Here is a 19,270-nt window from a genome sequence, read left to right as displayed (position 1 = left end):
CCAATGAGTCACAGCCCCGTCCTGATCCTCAATAGTGATCAACAGTGCACCTTAAAGACGCACAAAGTGCTGATCACTGGACCCAGGTTGTGAGGTTTCCGCTGCCTGCGTCCTTTGTGCGACCCAGGCACCGCCGCCGGTGCTTAGGCAATGGCGCCGTCAGCCCTCTGCCAAAGAAAAGCGTGAGTTCACAAAGGAGGCTGCAGGGAGCATGGAAGCGCTGGAAGGTGAAGTGGGCTATCTATGTATGTACTGAGGGGGCACGTGCTTGGGGCTATCTATGTATGTACTGAGGGGGAACGTGCTGGGGCTATCTATGTATGTACTGAGGGGGCACGTGCTGGGGCTATCTATCTATGTACTGAGGGGGCACGTGCTGGGGCTATCTATCTATGTACTGAGGGGGCACGTGCTGGGGCTATCTATGTATGTACTGAGGGGGCACGTGCTTGGGGCTATCTATGTATGTACTGAGGGGGCACGTGCTGGGGCTATCTATCTATGTACTGAGGGGGCACGTGCTGGGGCTATCTATCCATGTACTGAGGGGGCACGTGCTGGGGCTATCTATCCATGTACTGAGGAGGCACGTGCTGGGGCTATCTATCCATGTACTGAGGAGGCACGTGCTGGGGCTATCTATCCATGTACTGAGGAGGCATGTGCTGGGGCTATCTATCCATGTACTGAGGAGGCATGTGCTGGGGCTATCTATATACTGAGGGGACATGTGCTGGGGCTATCTATATACTGAGGGGACATGTGCTGGGGCTATCTATATACTGAGGGGCATGTGCTGGGGCTATCTATCTATGTACTGAGGGGGCATGTGCTGGGGCTATCTATCTATGTACTGAGGGGCATGTGCTGGGGCTATCTATCTATATACTGAGGGGGCATGTGCTGAGGCTATCTATCTATATACTGAGCGGCATGTGCTGGGGCTATCTATCTATATACTGAGCGGCATGTGCTGGGGCTATCTATCTATATACTGAGGGGGCATGTGCTGGGGCTATCTATCTATGTACTGAGGGGCATGTGCTGGGGCTATCTATCTATGTACTGAGGGGGCATGTGCTGGGGCTATCTATATACTGAGCGGCATGTGCTGGGGCTATCTATCTAAGTACTGAGGAGGTATGTGCTGGGGCTATCTATCTATGTACTGAGGGGACATGTGCTGGGGCTATCTATCTAAGTACTGAGGAGGTATGTGCTGGGGCTATTTATCTATGTACTGAGGGGCATGTGCTGGGGCTATCTATCTATGTACTGAGGGGGCATGTGCTGGGGCTATCTATCTATGTACTGAGGGGGCATGTGCTGGGGCTATCTATCTATCTATGTACTGAGGGGGCATGTGCTGGGGCTATCTATCTATCTATATACTGAGGGGGCATGTGCTGGGGCTATCTATCTATCTATGTACTGAGGGGGCATGTGCTGGGGCTATCTATCTATGTACTGAGGGGCATGTGCTGGGGCTATCTATGTACTGAGGGGCATGTGCTGGGGCTATCTATCTATGTACTGAGGGGGCATGTGCTGGGGCTATCTATCTATGTACTGAGGGGGCATGTGCTGGGGCTATCTATCTATGTACTGAGGGGGCATGTGCTGGGGCTATCTATCTATGTACTGAGGGGGCATGTGCTGGGGCTATCTATCTATCTATATACTGAGGGGGCATGTGCTGAGGCTATCTATCTATATACTGAGCGGCATGTGCTGGGGCTATCTATCTATGTACTGAGGGGGCATGTGCTGGGGCTATCTATCTATGTACTGAGGGGCATGTGCTGGGGCTATCTATCTATGTACTGAGCGGCATGTGCTGGGGCTATCTATCTACTGAGGGGCATGTGCTAGGGCTATCTATATACTGAGGGGGCATGTGCTGGGGCTATCTATATACTGAGGGGGCATGTGCTGGGGCTATCTATATACTGAGGGGGCATGTGCTGGGGCTATCTATATACTGAGGGGGCATGTGCTGGGGCTATCTATGTACTGAGGGGACATGTGCTGGGGCTATCTATCTATATACTGAGGGGGCATGTTCTGGGGCTATCTATCTATATACTGAGGGGGCATGTTCTGGGGCTATCTATCTATATACTGAGGGGGCATGTGCTGGGGCTATCTATCTATATACTGAGGGGGCATGTGCTGGGGCTATCTATCTATGTACTGAGGGGCATGTGCTGGGGCTATCTATCTATGTACTGAGGGGGCATGTGCTGGGGCTATCTATCTATGTACTGAGGGGGCATGTGCTGGGGCTATCTATCTATATACTGAGGGGGCATGTGCTGAGGCTATCTATCTATATACTGAGCGGCATGTGCTGGGGCTATCTATCTATATACTGAGCGGCATGTGCTGGGGCTATCTATCTATATACTGAGGGGGCATGTGCTGGGGCTATCTATCTATGTACTGAGGGGGCATGTGCTGGGGCTATCTATATACTGAGCGGCATGTGCTGGGGCTATCTATCTAAGTACTGAGGAGGTATGTGCTGGGGCTATCTATCTATGTACTGAGGGGACATGTGCTGGGGCTATCTATCTATATACTGAGGGGGCATGTGCTGGGGCTATCTATCTAAGTACTGAGGAGGTATGTGCTGGGGCTATTTATCTATGTACTGAGGGGACATGTACTGGGGCTATCTATCTATGTACTGAGGGGGCATGTGCTGGGGCTATCTATCTATATACTGAGGGTGCATGTGCTGGGGCTATCTATATACTGAGGGGGCATGTGCTGGGGCTATCTATCTATATACTGAGGGGGCATGTGCTGGGGCTATCTATACACTGAGGGGGCATGTGCTGGGGCTATCTATCTATGTACTGAGGGACATGTGCTGGGGCTATCTATCTATGTACTGAGGGACATGTGCTGGGGCTATCTATCTATGTACTGAGGGGGCATGTGCTGGGGCTATCTATCTATGTACTGAGGGACATGTGCTGGGGCTATCTATCTATGTACTGAGGGGGCATGTGCTGGGGCTATCTATGTACTGAGGGGACATGTGCTGGGGCTATCTATCTATATACTGAGGGGGCATGTTCTGGGGCTATCTATCTATATACTGAGGGGGCATGTTCTGGGGCTATCTATCTATATACTGAGGGGGCATGTTCTGGGGCTATCTATCTATATACTGAGGGGGCATGTGCTGGGGCTATCTATCTATATACTGAGGGGGCATGTGCTGGGGCTATCTATCTATATACTGAGGGGGCATGTGCTGGGGCTATCTATCTATGTACTGAGGGGCATGTGCTGGGGCTATCTATCTATGTACTGAGGGGGCATGTGCTGGGGCTATCTATCTATATACTGAGGGGGCATGTGCTGAGGCTATCTATCTATATACTGAGCGGCATGTGCTGGGGCTATCTATCTATATACTGAGCGGCATGTGCTGGGGCTATCTATCTATGTACTGAGGGGGCATGTGCTGGGGCTATCTATCTATGTACTGAGGGGCATGTGCTGGGGCTATCTATCTATGTACTGAGGGGGCATGTGCTGGGGCTATCTATATACTGAGCGGCATGTGCTGGGGCTATCTATCTATGTACTGAGGGGCATGTGCTGGGGCTATCTATCTATGTACTGAGGGGGCATGTGCTGGGGCTATCTATCTAAGTACTGAGGAGGTATGTGCTGGGGCTATTTATCTATGTACTGAGGGGACATGTACTGGGGCTATCTATCTATGTACTGAGGGGGCATGTGCTGGGGCTATCTATCTATGTACTGAGGGGCATGTGCTGGGGCTATCTATCTATCTATGTACTGAGGGGGCATGTGCTGGGGCTATCTATCTATGTACTGAGGGGGCATGTGCTGGGGCTATCTATCTATGTACTGAGGGGGCATGTGCTGAGGCTATCTATCTATATACTGAGCGGCATGTGCTGGGGCTATCTATCTATATACTGAGCGGCATGTGCTGGGGCTATCTATCTATGTACTGAGGGGGCATGTGCTGGGGCTATCTATCTATGTACTGAGGGGCATGTGCTGGGGCTATCTATCTATGTACTGAGGGGGCATGTGCTGGGGCTATCTATCTATGTACTGAGGGGCATGTGCTGGGGCTATCTATCTATGTACTGAGGGGGCATGTGCTGGGGCTATCTATCTAAGTACTGAGGAGGTATGTGCTGGGGCTATTTATCTATGTACTGAGGGGACATGTACTGGGGCTATCTATCTATGTACTGAGGGGGCATGTGCTGGGGCTATCTATCTATGTACTGAGGGGCATGTGCTGGGGCTATCTATCTATCTATGTACTGAGGGGGCATGTGCTGGGGCTATCTATCTATGTACTGAGGGGGCATGTGCTGGGGCTATCTATGTACTGAGGGGGCATGTGCTGGGGCTATCTATCTATGTACTGAGGGGGCATGTGCTGGGGCTATCTATCTATGTACTGAGGGGGCATGTGCTGGGGCTATCTATCTATGTACTGAGGGGCATGTGCTGGGGCTATCTATCTATCTATGTACTGAGGGGGCATGTGCTGGGGCTATCTATCTATGTACTGAGGGGGCATGTGCTGGGGCTATCTATCTATGTACTGAGGGGGCATGTGCTGGGGCTATCTATCTATGTACTGAGGGGGCATGTGCTGGGGCTATCTATCTATGTACTGAGGGGGCATGTGCTGGGGCTATCTATCTATGTACTGAAGGGGCATGTGCTGGGGCTATCTATCTATGTACTGAGGGGGCATGTGCTGGGGCTATCTATCTATGTACTGAGGGGGCATGTGCTGGGGCTATCTATCTATGTACTGAGGGGGCATGTGCTGGGGCTATCTATCTATGTACTGAGGGGGCATGTGCTGGGGCTATCTATCTATATACTGAGGGTGCATGTGCTGGGGCTATCTATATACTGAGGGGGCATGTGCTGGGGCTATCTATCTATATACTGAGGGGGCATGTGCTGGGGCTATCTATCTATGTACTGAGGAGGTATGTGCTGGGGCTATCTATGTATATACTGAGGGGACATGTGCTGGGGCTATCTATCTATGTACTGAGGGGACATGTGCTGGGGCTATCTATCTATATACTGAGGGGGCATGTGCTGGGGCTATCTATCTATGTACTGAGGGGGCATGTGCTGGGGCTATCTATCTATGTACTGAGGGGGCATGTGCTGGGGCTATCTATCTACCCTGTTTCCCCGAAAATAAGACAGTGTCTTATATTAATTTTTGCTCCTAATGAGGCACTAGGTCTTATTTTCAGGGGATGTCTTCTTTTTCCATGAACAAGAATTTACATTTATCATTGAACAACAAATCAACTTCTTAAACATCCTTATAACTCTCCAAACTCTGAATTTCATGCTGTATTTCTTGTGACCCCAATCTCTCATGTTTAGTAAAGCACTTCCCATTAATGACCCTTCTTATCCTTGTGGCTGCTGGGGTCACATTTGCAGCACAGCAGACAGTGATTTAATTCCTTGAATTCTTCCCCATAGCACAACCTTCTGCAGCATCTAAAAGATTTCCATATACTAATGTATGGCGTGGGGGAAGCTGCTGCAATGACTGCCGCTAGGTCTTATTTTCAGGGGAGGCCTTATATTTCTAAGCCTGAACAATATTGCACTAGGTCTTATTTTCGGGGGATGTCTTATTTTAGGGGAAACAGGGTATGTACTGAGGGGCATGTGCTGGGGCTATCTATCTATGTACTGAGGGGGCATGTGCTGGGGCTATCTATCTATATACTGAGGGGGCATGTGCTGGGGCTATCTATCTATGTACTGAGGGGGCATGTGCTGGGGCTATCTATCTATATACTGAGGGGGCATGTGCTGGGGCTATCTATATACTGAGGGGGCATGTGCTGGGGCTATCTATCTATATACTGAGGGGGCATGTGCTGGGGCTATCTATATACTGAGGGGGCATGTGCTGGGGCTATCTATCTATGTACTGAGGGACATGTGCTGGGGCTATCTATCTATGTACTGAGGGGACATGTGCTGGGGCTATCTATCTATATACTGAGGGGACATGTGCTGGGGCTATCTATCTATATACTGAGGGGGCATGTTCTGGGGCTATCTATCTATATACTGAGGGGGCATGTTCTGGGGCTATCTATCTATATACTGAGGGGGCATGTTCTGGGGCTATCTATCTATATACTGAGGGGGCATGTGCTGGGGCTATCTATCTATATACTGAGGGGGCATGTGCTGGGGCTATCTATCTATATACTGAGGGGGCATGTGCTGGGGCTATCTATCTATGTACTGAGGGGCATGTGCTGGGGCTATCTATCTATGTACTGAGGGGGCATGTGCTGGGGCTATCTATCTATATACTGAGGGGGCATGTGCTGAGGCTATCTATCTATATACTGAGCGGCATGTGCTGGGGCTATCTATCTATATACTGAGCGGCATGTGCTGGGGCTATCTATCTATGTACTGAGGGGGCATGTGCTGGGGCTATCTATCTATGTACTGAGGGGCATGTGCTGGGGCTATCTATCTATGTACTGAGGGGGCATGTGCTGGGGCTATCTATATACTGAGCGGCATGTGCTGGGGCTATCTATCTATGTACTGAGGGGCATGTGCTGGGGCTATCTATCTATGTACTGAGGGGGCATGTGCTGGGGCTATCTATCTAAGTACTGAGGAGGTATGTGCTGGGGCTATTTATCTATGTACTGAGGGGACATGTACTGGGGCTATCTATCTATGTACTGAGGGGGCATGTGCTGGGGCTATCTATCTATGTACTGAGGGGCATGTGCTGGGGCTATCTATCTATCTATGTACTGAGGGGGCATGTGCTGGGGCTATCTATCTATGTACTGAGGGGGCATGTGCTGGGGCTATCTATCTATGTACTGAGGGGGCATGTGCTGGGGCTATCTATCTATGTACTGAGGGGGCATGTGCTGGGGCTATCTATCTATGTACTGAGGGGGCATGTGCTGGGGCTATCTATCTATATACTGAGGGTGCATGTGCTGGGGCTATCTATATACTGAGGGGGCATGTGCTGGGGCTATCTATCTATATACTGAGGGTGCATGTGCTGGGGCTATCTATATACTGAGGGGGCATGTGCTGGGGCTATCTATCTATGTACTGAGGGGACATGTGCTGGGGCTATCTATCTATATACTGAGGGGGCATGTGCTGGGGCTATCTATCTATGTACTGAGGGGGCATGTGCTGGGGCTATCTATCTATGTACTGAGGGGGCATGTGCTAGGGCTATCTATATATCTATCTAGCTGCAGAGGGTACAGCTGCACCTGGGCCCAAGAGCCTTAAAGAGCACATAATGTGCCTCTTCTTAACATGAAGAGTTACAAACAATACATTTTACTTGGGGGTCTGGTAAAGATTTTGCAGCTTTCAGTTACACCCCTGAAAAGGGGCTGAAATTGAGGTGATAAATTAGAAGACAGATCATTTATATGTGCTCTACTATTACTCAAATCATGACTAACCTGTACTAAAGATGCTGTCCTTCCCTTTTTTAGATCCGCCACTGCTTGTCGACCAGAACGCCCCTTATTGCTTGAATTACACTTGTGACAAATCCACTGAATTTGACCTTCTGCTTCCGCTTTGCAGTCCTTTCCCAGAAGACATAGAGAGTGGTACAGATGTCCACAGCTATGGGAAAAAGAATTAGAATAAATATTATTATTCATGTATTTATGTTGTCAGAATAAGATCTTACAGAAAAAAAAATGATATTATATGTATATATACCGTGTGTATATATATATATAGCAGAATACAGATTAAAGTACATGTTTTGTAGGTCCTCCAAATCTACACATAAATATATACAATTAATGGTTTTCACACTTGTTTAAAGTATTAAACTCCAAAGAATACAATAAATTAAGATATCAAGTATAGAGCCATAAAAGCCATAATCAGCTGCAAACAACCTACATATTTCCAGAAATCTGGTTTCTGATTGATACTACATGAGAAAACTCACAATGACAGGTCTGGAAGCAGAAGACAAGGAGGCATCCAGAAAGCATCCGCTACAGGCTAAAAGCTCATACCCGGAGTTATTACTGCTGTCTAGGGAATACCCTTCCTTTTAATGTGCAGCAATTGATGATGGACTACATACACAATGTTGAGCCTTGAGATAGTTATCCAAAACTTTGCAGCTAGTGCGACATATGTATTAAAGGGCTACTACTATAGTGTACACTCAGTAAAACCTCCACTCTCCCTGAAAATAAAGAGGCCACATTACTCATTCAGGAGCACTGCAGACTCTTCTCTCCATGCACAACCCCATATATTGTACATGACAGCTACTGAGCTGTGACCACACACCATGATGGGACATGCTGTCCCTGGCCAGTTAGGAGAAAGTGGTAGCCCTGATGCTGGGTATTAGACAGCTCCCTCCATCTGAAATGAACCGCTTATCCTAGGGTGTTGTCTTGAAGTGTTGTATTGACACTTAAATAATGACCCTCTATACACATTTTCTTAATTATAACAGCACCAGAGAAAGAGAAAATAACGATGTATCACAGACAAAGGAGCCTCCAAGTCTTGAAGGCTGTTAATAGATTTTGTATGGATTTTCTCTCAGACTCTTTAATGCAATTTCTGGCATAAAACATTAAGAAACTATTTCCATGCAGCCTCAAAGAAATCAGTGAGAGGACAAGATGTTTTAGAAGCTGGTTGGAGAAAGGCCACATAGAGTCCCTCACTTATGAGCTTATCTACACTCCGGTGTTTGTATATGAGGAATGTCACAAGCTCCTGGTCGGACACCAGAAATTCTGTGGCATTCACCATATGCAATAAATGACATGTTACCTGGCACTTCCAATCAGAGTCCCACCAGACCCGCATATGATGGTGCACAGCAACATACAAAGCCATTGCTTTATTTTCAATCTCAGTGCCAGGATACTCTATGTACAGAGATACATTATGGTAATCTGCATGGGTCAAACAACAAATCTTCATACAAAGAGAACCTGTTCACATCTCAAAGGACTTTTGTTGTTATCTGAAGTGCTCTATGGTTGCTTCCATTCCATGATGCTGTTGTATATTATTTTGAGATGAAGGGGAGACTCTCTGTGGGGTTAGGGGGCTTGGACCACCTACCAATGCAGACATTAGTATCAAAAACAGTGATAACTCCAAGCTCCTGTGCTGTAGGAGCTGACTACCACTGTTCCTAAAGCAAAGACACTCAGCTTCTCATCCAGTTACCCTTCTCATGGCCGTAACAAATCAGGTCCAGATGTCAGGATCAGGTCCAAAGGCAGTAAATTAAGGTAATTTTTTGGGTGCTTTTCCCAGTGGAAATGCTTTTTAGGAAAAGAGGACTGTACATAAAGGTTTTCCTTTTATGTACAGTGCCATAGATGTAAAGGGGTTGTCCACTTTTAGCAAATAATTGATATGGTTTGTGTAAGGAAAAGTTATACCATTTTCCAACATACCTTCTGTATAAATTCCTCACGCTTTTCTAGATCTCTGCTTGCTGTCCTTCTGTGGAAAGCTTCTATGTTTAACTTTCGGTGAATGGAAATGTGTCCATGGTCTTGTGATGGACAAGCAGGTGCATGAGGCATTAGTATCACGCTGCTCTGACTGTCTGTGATATTAACGGCTCCTTCACCTGCATGCCCATCACATCACTGGAAGTAAACATAGAAGCTTCCTATAAAAGAGAGCAAGCAGCGATTTAGAAAATTGTGCAAAATTAGTACCGAAAGAATATTGGAAAATTGTATAACTTTTGCTTACACAAACCATACCAACTATTTTCTGAAAGTGGAAAACCCCTTTAAGGCATTTATTTACATGGAGCAGCCAGGAAAAGGTTAAGCAAGAGGGACCAGTTGAGCTGCTGTGTATGAGGAAAGAGTAAAGGGGACAGAATCCAGTAAATATCAAGGAACAATTCTTTAGAGATATTATCAAAGCTAAAACCCTGGAGAATCATCTTGAGATTGTGCAACCATGAAAATGTTCAATGTCACATAGCAGAAACACGTGTAAAGTGTGCAGATCCTACACAATGAAGGGTACAACCTTCAGGCTGAGCTTAAGGAACAGCGAGTAATTAAGGAAACGAATTATGCTTTCTAGAGGTCAAGAATACAGTAAAAAAACAAACTTGTTATGGGAAGGATAGCGCTTAATGTTACTGGTACTCCAATGATAAGCGAGTCTTAATAACAAAAATACAATCACAATCTACTCAGGTCTCTCCCACTCCAGGTACTGTTCTGATGGTCACTATTATTATGCCACCTACCTCTGAATGGAAATTAAATGAGATAAGACATCACATTGATCTTATTGTCAAACCTTCCATTTCAGAAGATCTTTTGTGAAATTTGATCAGATTGAGTTCAGATGATAAAATAGCTTATATAAGAAGTTTGTTAACTGGACTCCACACCATGTAGACGCACTACATTTGTCATACGGAATCCTTCTAACTTTCAATATTCAACAGCTGGACTACAAATGCTCATCTGAAGTGGTTACTCTAATTCTGGAGCCCTGTACATAGGTATAAAAGGTCACCAGAAGAAATGTTACAAGGACAATTGACTTCAAAATCAGTGACATTTCCTTTAAGAAGTTGCTGCTCTGCTGGTATTCAAAACTAAATGCATAAGCCATTGGGGAGTAAAGATCTTTCACCATGACAGACTTCAGACCAAAGGCTGTGTATAATAAGAATATTTATTACAATGTGCCAGTAGTACATTGTAATAGAAGATCAGTAAAATCCCCATAGACTGCTATACTATAGTATAGCAGTATATGGTAGGATCAATCAGACAACCTAGGGTTAAAGTACCCTAGGGGGCCAAAAAAAATAGTAAAAATTAAAAAAATAACCTAAAAAATTCCTATCACCCCTCTTTGAATATAACTGATATAAAAATAAACATGTATTGATACGTCCAAAAATGTCTGATCTATCAAAATGCAATAAAGTTATTTCCCGTTTAACCCCATAATGGAAAATAGCACCCAAATGTCCGAAACGACACTTTTTTGCCATTTTGCAACATATAAAAAATTTTATAAAAAGTGATCAAAATGCCATAAATTAATGGTAGCAATAAAAATGTCATCTCATCTTGCAAAAAAAAAAAAGGCTTGTTCACAGCTCACCGTTCACCGAAGTATGAAAGTTATTAGCGCCAGAAGATGGCAAAATTAAGATTTTGTTGTTGTATAGAAGGTTTTGATTTTTAAAATATATAGCAAAACACAATAAAACCTCATGATCATACTGACCCAAAGAATAAAGGATACATGTCATTTAGGGCGCAAAATGAAAGCCATAAATGCTAAACCCACAAAAAGTGGTGCATTTTTCCACTAATTTCACTACATTCAGATTTTTTTCCCGCTTCCCAGTACATGGCATGGAATAGTAAATACTGACACTGCGAAGTGCAATTTGCTGAACAGAAAACAAGTCCACCCACAGCTCTTTACATACAAAAATAACAAAGTTATAGATTTTTGAATGTGGGAAGTGAAAAACCCAAAATCAAAAAAGGGACTTGGTGAGAAGGGGTTAAATAAAATAATGCCAGCTTTAGCATGGGATCTACCTGAAAATAATGATCTCATCGGATGATTCTTGTCTCTTCTTGTACTGCTGCAGACAGATACAGCAATAATCCTGCTTAGGTACAAGTGCCTTAGTGATAGAAGACTTGAGATTGCGCAGAGACCAGTGCAGGTCTTGGTTCAGAAGGCTTGTGGTGGTTTCCAATAGTGTCTGGAAAAGAAACAGGAGTATTGGAAAACTGTTGTCAATGCAGAAAGTCTGTTTTGGTAAATATTTAAAGTTCCTAAAAATAACAATCCCGGGACATATTTTCTCTGAACTGTAAATAAATTATAGTAATATAAAAGTATAATACGGTGTTCTTATTTCCCTTATAAGTGGGAAGTTTTCTTACACAGTCAGACATTATTCGGTTAGTGATGACATTGTCAAGACTATCAAGAGATACATCGAACTGATAAGATGAACAGATGGCACTTTATTGGTACATTTTCAGGAATAACAGAGGAGTAGGTTAACCCAGCTCTAAGGGTATGTCCCATAAATGTGATAAATGTAATTGGGAAAGCACATAGTAACAAAGACAAGACAGCAGGGTACGGGCTTCATTTCACATTGAAAATACTGTGTAAGAATTCCTGCCTCACCTGTTCATAGTTAAATGTATCCAACATTCCCAATACTAAGCCTTGTATTTCCCCCAACTTTCCTCTCCCGTACACAGGATCCTACAATCAGAAACAAACATGTAATAAAGGACGTGTACATAACAAATGTGAAGGATCATATACAGTATTTACAGCAGTAAGAGATCCAGATCATGCATTTTAGGGATACATTTACACTATAATTTTACGGAAAGGAATATCTGATGCTGTTTGACAGCTTTCTCCCTGTTACTGTGAATGGTGAAAACACTGTCAATCAGAGGGAAGAGGAAGTCTCTTTACATATTTCACAGCCCTACCAGCAGACTGAAACTAAGAAACTGAAAGACAAGCAAGAATAAAACACTTTTCCACATAGGGATAATGTAAATATGCTGACAGAGAATTAGAATTTGTATCCTTCTTCATTCACATTTAGTAAGTGTCACAGGCACTTTGCACTTGTATGATGTGTGTATAAGAACTTTGGGTTAGTATAGGTTTTTTAAGTGTAAAAGGAATAACTTCAAAACTAGATTAAGGTAAATTAATCCAACCCATAACGCTACAGTGTTGATACAGGGAATGGCAAAAAAAACCCTCTAACGTATTGGCCCATACCTCAATATGGCAGTCAGAATAGCAGGATTACACACAAATTAACAAAATGTTTTGTCCTTAAACATATAAAATTCATTGTGTCTGGAAAAGCTTCCAGGCCTCTCTTGAACTTGCACAAAGTAGCACAAAGATCACAGCATCTAGTGGCAGAGGGTCCCACAGTCTCGCTGCTCTTACAGTAAAGGACCCCTGCCTATAGCGATGGCATAGAGCAGCGGTGGCGAACCTATGGCACGGGTGCCAAAGGCGGCATCAGAGCCCTTGCTGTGGGCACCAGGGCCACCACCCCAGCACATCAGACAGAATCTTCTGGCACTTTCAAGCAACTTAAAATATGCTGCTTTCAGTGATATTTTAAAGTGATACTTACTTGGCTGCTTGGGACTGTAGGAAGAGGGAGAATGTGTGGACAGGGTTGAATTATCTTAAGAGTTCCTCCTGCTAGCCACATAATTCTCCATGTACAGTGCGACTCTGGAAAGAAACTACATTGATAGTGCAAGTTTTCCCTCCTTCTTTCTACTGTGTTGGTGTCTTCAGGAGGCCAATATGATTGAACGTTGTTGAAAAACAGGGAGCAATAAGTTACTTCTTTAATTTTTAGTTGGCACCTTGGGATAAATAAGGGGGGCTTTGGGTTGCAGTTTGGGCACTTGGTTGCTAAAAGGTTCGCCACCACTGGCATAGAGGATGCCCACATGGCGCCGGCCTAGGTGTAAAATCATAATTCAGCTTTTTGAAGTCTGCCGATGCACCGGTGTCTATTGAGTGGGAAAGGAGAATGGATTTATTATTAAAAGCAGAGGAATGGGGGTATGGCTTATTGAAACCAGGATTTAGAGAGGTTTGGGTGGCTCAGTTAACTAGGAGTTGTTGATCCTGTAAGGGGAAGATGCAGAGAGGGAGAAGTGAAAAAAATACCGTATAGAAAAACAAAAATTATTGCCCCCCCCCCCCATTTTATTTTCCAATGGGGGATTATGGTTTTCTATAAAAATAATCTATATATATTTCTGTTTCTGGTTCTATTTCTGTTATTGTTGGGATATACGTGGGAAAAAAGGGGAAAAAATGTGAAATGAGATTTGAAAATGTATACCTGATTTGCAAGTTGTGATTTTAATGTGTTTTTTTTTATTTGAATTTGTCTATAAAGAAAGTTGAAAAATAATTCATATTTCAACTCTATGAATCACAGTGTGTCCAGGATCTCCAGGTTCTAGAATCTATGTAGACAAGAGAGGCCATGACTCTCTCCATGCCTCTCAATCCAATAAGACAACACCAGAGAGCTGTGTGGTGTGCTACAAGGATATCCTAGTGTACTACTAGAGAGAGAACATTTTACAGGATTTGATCTGGTCACTTGCATTATTTAATCTGATTATGTAGAGTCCCTTGGTAAACATGTAAGGTTTACATAAAGGGCATTAGTACTACTTAAACCCATACAAACTATTGTAGGGACTGGAAATTGCAGTAACAAAAGTCTATAAATTGGTGTCCCCAAACAGGCCAGTGCCAGCACTGGGCATACCTGGGCAAGTGCCGGGGCCCAGAGCTGCTGGGAGGCCCACATAAGGCCATATATAAGAAGTCAATGGGGTTGAGGAGGGCTGTATCTAATTAATCCATAGGGCAGTGGGGATGCTTTATATAGAATAAGGGGCTGTATATAAAATAACCATAAGGGGGCTGTATATAAAATAACCATAAGGGGGCTGTATATAAAATAACCATAAGGGGGCTGTATATAAAATAACCATAAGGGGGCTGTTTGGTATAATAAACTAGGGAATATTTTAGGGAACTGGAGACTGTAGTTTCTAAATTTGTAACGCCACCATGTAAGTTTACTGGAGCCGACCCTGTCCCAAAATGTACTGCAAATTAGAAAAACAGTCCCCCCACCCCAACTGTTAAAAACTCCAGTGATTACATATGGAACTAAAGCAGTGGGACATTAAGATACATTCACATCACTAATGATCTCTCTGCATAGCAGGATGTCAGGACTGAGACTTATGCTGTGTAATTGGTGATCTAGGAGGGGTGTTTGTGTACAGGGCGCTGGCTGAACCCTTACTTCTAAGCCTATTGTACAAAGGCAAAACCGGAAACAACAGAAAGAGGCTCTGCAACTGCAATGCAATCTGCATTATCAGCCTAATAACAAACTATGTGACATAATGAAAACTAACTCGTAACCAGAAACGCTGATATTATTACATAAAGGTAGTAGGAAATAAGTTTTAGATATCTGCCATTATTGCCACTCAAGGCTTTCAGGTCTTACACCAAATAAAATATTAGACCAATGACAGACCCAATAAACACTTCTGTTACTTTCCACTACCCAATTGTTATTAATAGCGGGGAAAAAATGCAGTTACTCCGCTATTAATAACAGTATGTGTAGCGCACCGTGCCAAATACAGGTCTGAACTAAGACTTATGTGTACACCATGCTTGTTATGCATTAGAAATACTTATAAACTTGGAGGCAACATCTTGGGGTTTTCACTGTAGAGGAGCAGTTTGAGCGATTTTGCATGAGTAAAACTGCTGAATCATGACTTTGTCTGGATCTTCTAGCACATTTAAAAACCATTTTGTGTTTCAGGGCAGGCAAAAAACTATAAAGCAAGCAAACTTCCTTGTCTATGTAAATGTGAGATGTCATTAAGGAGTGCAAAATACAGAGCAAACATTCTACAAAATCAGCAAATGTAGAGAGCGGTGCTCACCCATGTAACCAGAGACCATATATTTTAAGTGCCTTTCTGGTCAATAGCTAGAGCCAGCTCCTGCTAAAGCCTCCCAACTAAATCTATTCTATGTAATGTTTGAAATTATTTTTAGAACACAATAAACCATATATTGCAGTCTTTGCACATTTTCTCCATTTTTTGTCCTGTTAGCTATACTTTCGCCCAGTCTCTTACTTTATAATGATTTATGTTGATACAAAGGGATTGCATGACCGGCATCAATTTTGTCAACAGGGTCGTATTAGGTTAAAGAACTCTGTTCTCATTCCAACTCTGTGTGGATCTCCAAATGGTCTCTGCTTACCTATCCCTCTCCAGTTATGTATCCTGTGGGTAAGTCGCACTATGGCTGTCGTTGGGATTTGTAAAAATCAAAGTCAGATAACCAGAATGATTAGATAAGTTATCAGAACTTTTTTCCTACAGATTCAAACACTTTATCAGATCAAAACAAACCAACATAAGACAAAAGGGTGTGAAAATTCAACCCAAAATAGTAGAAGCGAAGGCGAAGAGGCATGGAGAAAGAGAAAAAATTAGAGGGTAGCATGAGACAGGGTCTGTGACGTCTTTAGAGTCAATGAAGCCATGGAGCTCTTTATAGCTTGGAGAAGAGCAGAAGTTGACCTGTGGGGACAATGTGTGTACTCGGTCAGCGTCCTTCAGGTCAGGATGTATCAAAGAAAATCTACCATCACAATCAAGGGCACATACTCATAGATCCAGTCACAGTTACTGTGGTAATTTTCTGGGCTCTGGGGACTTTACCAGACACTTGCCATGCTGTAGCTTCACGGGCTGTTACACTGTGCAGCAGCACTTCTAAACCCCCCCCTTGTTGGCTCAGCACTTCTCCCTCCCTCTGCCTACTGTAATCTCACACAGTGGGAGAGGGGAAGTGCCTTGGCGTGTGTAACAGTGCTCCTACATAGTTTTCTGACATAGAAGCTCTGAAATAATTGCAATACCTAGCAAATTGCCAAGTGGGCGTGGTGAAGGGGGGAAGAGCGCATTCCTCCCCAGTGTCTGCACATTGGCTGTAGCTTGTGACTGTTGAAGCCTGAACGTTTGCTATTCATAGTGCAATGGCATACAATTGTAAGCCAGTAGAGTCGGTGCCAGAGGGGGGAGGGCTTTCATCATACAATGGACCACTAATGGGGGATCTGTAGATCGGCAACGCATGCAGCATTCAGCAAGCGTGGTATCTTTTTGTATTTAGGCAATGACATATCTGAATGTTGCTAGAGCAGAATTATCAGACAGTCTTTGGCCAGTCAAACCATGTAACCATTTAAAAACACCAAACCAAATGTGAATTTCTGCTGCCAAAGAAGATTCAGGAAACATTTAGAAATCAAACAAATCTAGAATCAGGTAGCAGGAATTATCAAACTCTGGGATGATCCATAAAGCACATTCACACTTTACACCAATGCTTTGATATGCAACTAGAGGGTTAATGTCTATGAATACCCAACCATGATAATACTACAGAGCTGGTATGAAATATGCATGAAATGGTGGCCCAGATTTCAAAGAGATTCTCCGGAACATCTGCATTCTGCAGTGAGCCAAGGACAAGCGGGCAGCAGATGAGACTTTGGTTGCGACTGCCATAGCGTTTAACCCATTAATGGATTGAGTAATTTGGAGGGGGTTCCATGTGTATGACATGTTACAAATTTTATGAAAAGCAAAATAACTTTCCGTCTGTGCCCCTATCTAATACATCTGAATTGCACTAATAATCTGTGGTGACTGCTTCTACAACCGTTCAGAAAGCAGGTATTATCACTATTGAGTCCTAGCAGAGCTGCGGATGTTACCTGTAGGATCCTCTGGAGTATGGACGGAAGAGAGATATAAGCAGCCATGCTATTTAGGACTTCCATCGTCAGACTCTTCAATGCTAATGGGAAAAACAAATAGATGAATATGAGACATCTAGAGGAGACCAAAATGATATCCTGCCTTTAGAACATGTATATGATGTACACATATCTGTATGGTGTATACTCTACAGGAAAAGATCTTGGTGTATATGCCAAGTGTTGCTGATGACTATCCTTATAGCCATTTTTAAAGGGAATCCAGACAATAAGTGACTCTTTCCAGAACATTTGCATATGGCTTTGGAGGAGATTTTTTTTTTATCGGAAAACAGGCGATATTTCAAATAACAGAGGGAATTCTAGAAAAAGACATTTCTTACCCTACTGAGAGGACTAGAAGATTAGTGGGGTAAAATCTGAGGACAGTGTCCCTTTAACAATGGGAGCCTAGTACTGTACGCTTACATAATGAGAGCTGGAGTAGCATTCTGTTGTAAATGTCACCACAGCGGTACATCAACCATAAGGTGATGCATGCAAGGGTGGCATCCCTAGCTTTCTGTTTTCTACAGACTAGTCGTGTACATAGGTCTCTTTGCGTGACATTTCAAACCATTTCTTTACAATTGCTCTAGTAGAAAAGCTTTTTGCAAGGTGATTGCACAGTCTATGCTTATACTTGAAGTACCAGGAAGAGGTAGGCAGGGAAGGTACTTACACTCGGAATATAACGGAGATGGAGAGGAACTTAATAGCTTCTGCGGTGACATCATTGCCTCAAGCAGAGGGAACCACAGCGCCTGTATAGGAAAGTGAACATGTTACAGACATGAAGGAGAAGGCTCTAGAAAATAAAAAATAATACAGCCAGAGAAAGCACATACATTGACAAAGTCACACAGCTCAATATATGCATTATAATCTGACTGAATAGTAAGGATCAAACAAAAATGTATTATGTCATTTTAATACAAAAATGAACTCTGGTTTTACTGATCATAGAACAGAAAGAAGATTGCCCTGTTCCGATCCTCACCTTGTGCATACTGTATATCTACTAGAATGCTGAATTTTATTTAGCTGCATCCACAGCAGTATATAAATGGAGCATGGACCTCCAAGGTGTTGTCATGTTCAAACAATGAAGAATAATGGGATTACAGTGCAGCTGTCACATGCTACACCCCAGAGGATGAAGCTTACACAAAAAAAAAAAAAAAAGCATAGCCACAACTTCAGATAAACCGGAATTCACTTGTCTTTTAAACCATTCACGACATAGGGTCATTGGTACCAGAATGTCCAGGTGAACAGTTACAGTTCTGTTAAGCACTTCTTTATGTTCATGATATGTTTGGAACAGCTTTACATAATAGTTTTTTCTTATTCATGACATGTTAAATTTTAGCTTGATAGGATAGATTTATTTTTTTTTTAATCTTGTTTATAGTTTGTTTATAACAGACAAATAGCTAAACATGTGAAAAAAATAAACTGTTCTGTCATCTTTCCCATTAAACCCCCATCTCCGCAACCATTTTCCACAACAACGCCTTCTACAAGCTATAACTTTTTCATTTTCTCTATAACTGTATGGAGTCTTGTTTTGTTTTTGGGCTAATCCCAAGCAATCACCGCTGGGTCCCAGCAGTATGTGAAAGCTGGGTTCCCACTGTAACAGTCGGGATTGTGATAATCTCAGTCCTGGATGTTTGACCCAATAGAAGCTGCGGTCATGGTGACCATGGTGTCTATAGGGCATTACCAGGA

General features: G+C 43.4%; 1 protein-coding gene across 2 annotated transcripts in view; it reads right to left on the bottom strand.

Moving 5' to 3' along the window:
* Nucleotides 1–19,270, bottom strand: part of VPS8 (VPS8 subunit of CORVET complex) — a 152,432-nt gene that overhangs the window by 12,035 nt on the left and 121,127 nt on the right. For both annotated transcript variants that reach the window (XM_072121231.1, XM_072121232.1), the window contains 5 exons: nucleotides 18,219–18,300; nucleotides 17,495–17,577; nucleotides 12,274–12,354; nucleotides 11,667–11,836; nucleotides 7,527–7,695 (listed from right to left, as the gene is read on the bottom strand). In XM_072121231.1, the coding sequence (XP_071977332.1) occupies nucleotides 7,527–7,695; nucleotides 11,667–11,836; nucleotides 12,274–12,354; nucleotides 17,495–17,577; nucleotides 18,219–18,300 (585 nt within the window). The remainder of the gene's footprint in view (nucleotides 1–7,526; nucleotides 7,696–11,666; nucleotides 11,837–12,273; nucleotides 12,355–17,494; nucleotides 17,578–18,218; nucleotides 18,301–19,270) is intronic.

The sequence above is a fragment of the Engystomops pustulosus genome, chromosome 8 (genome assembly GCF_040894005.1).
Source record: "Engystomops pustulosus chromosome 8, aEngPut4.maternal, whole genome shotgun sequence".
Classification (NCBI taxonomy): Eukaryota; Metazoa; Chordata; class Amphibia; order Anura; family Leptodactylidae; genus Engystomops; species Engystomops pustulosus.
Note: the sequence above shows the minus strand (reverse complement) of the source record. Positions and strands in the feature narration are given on the sequence as shown.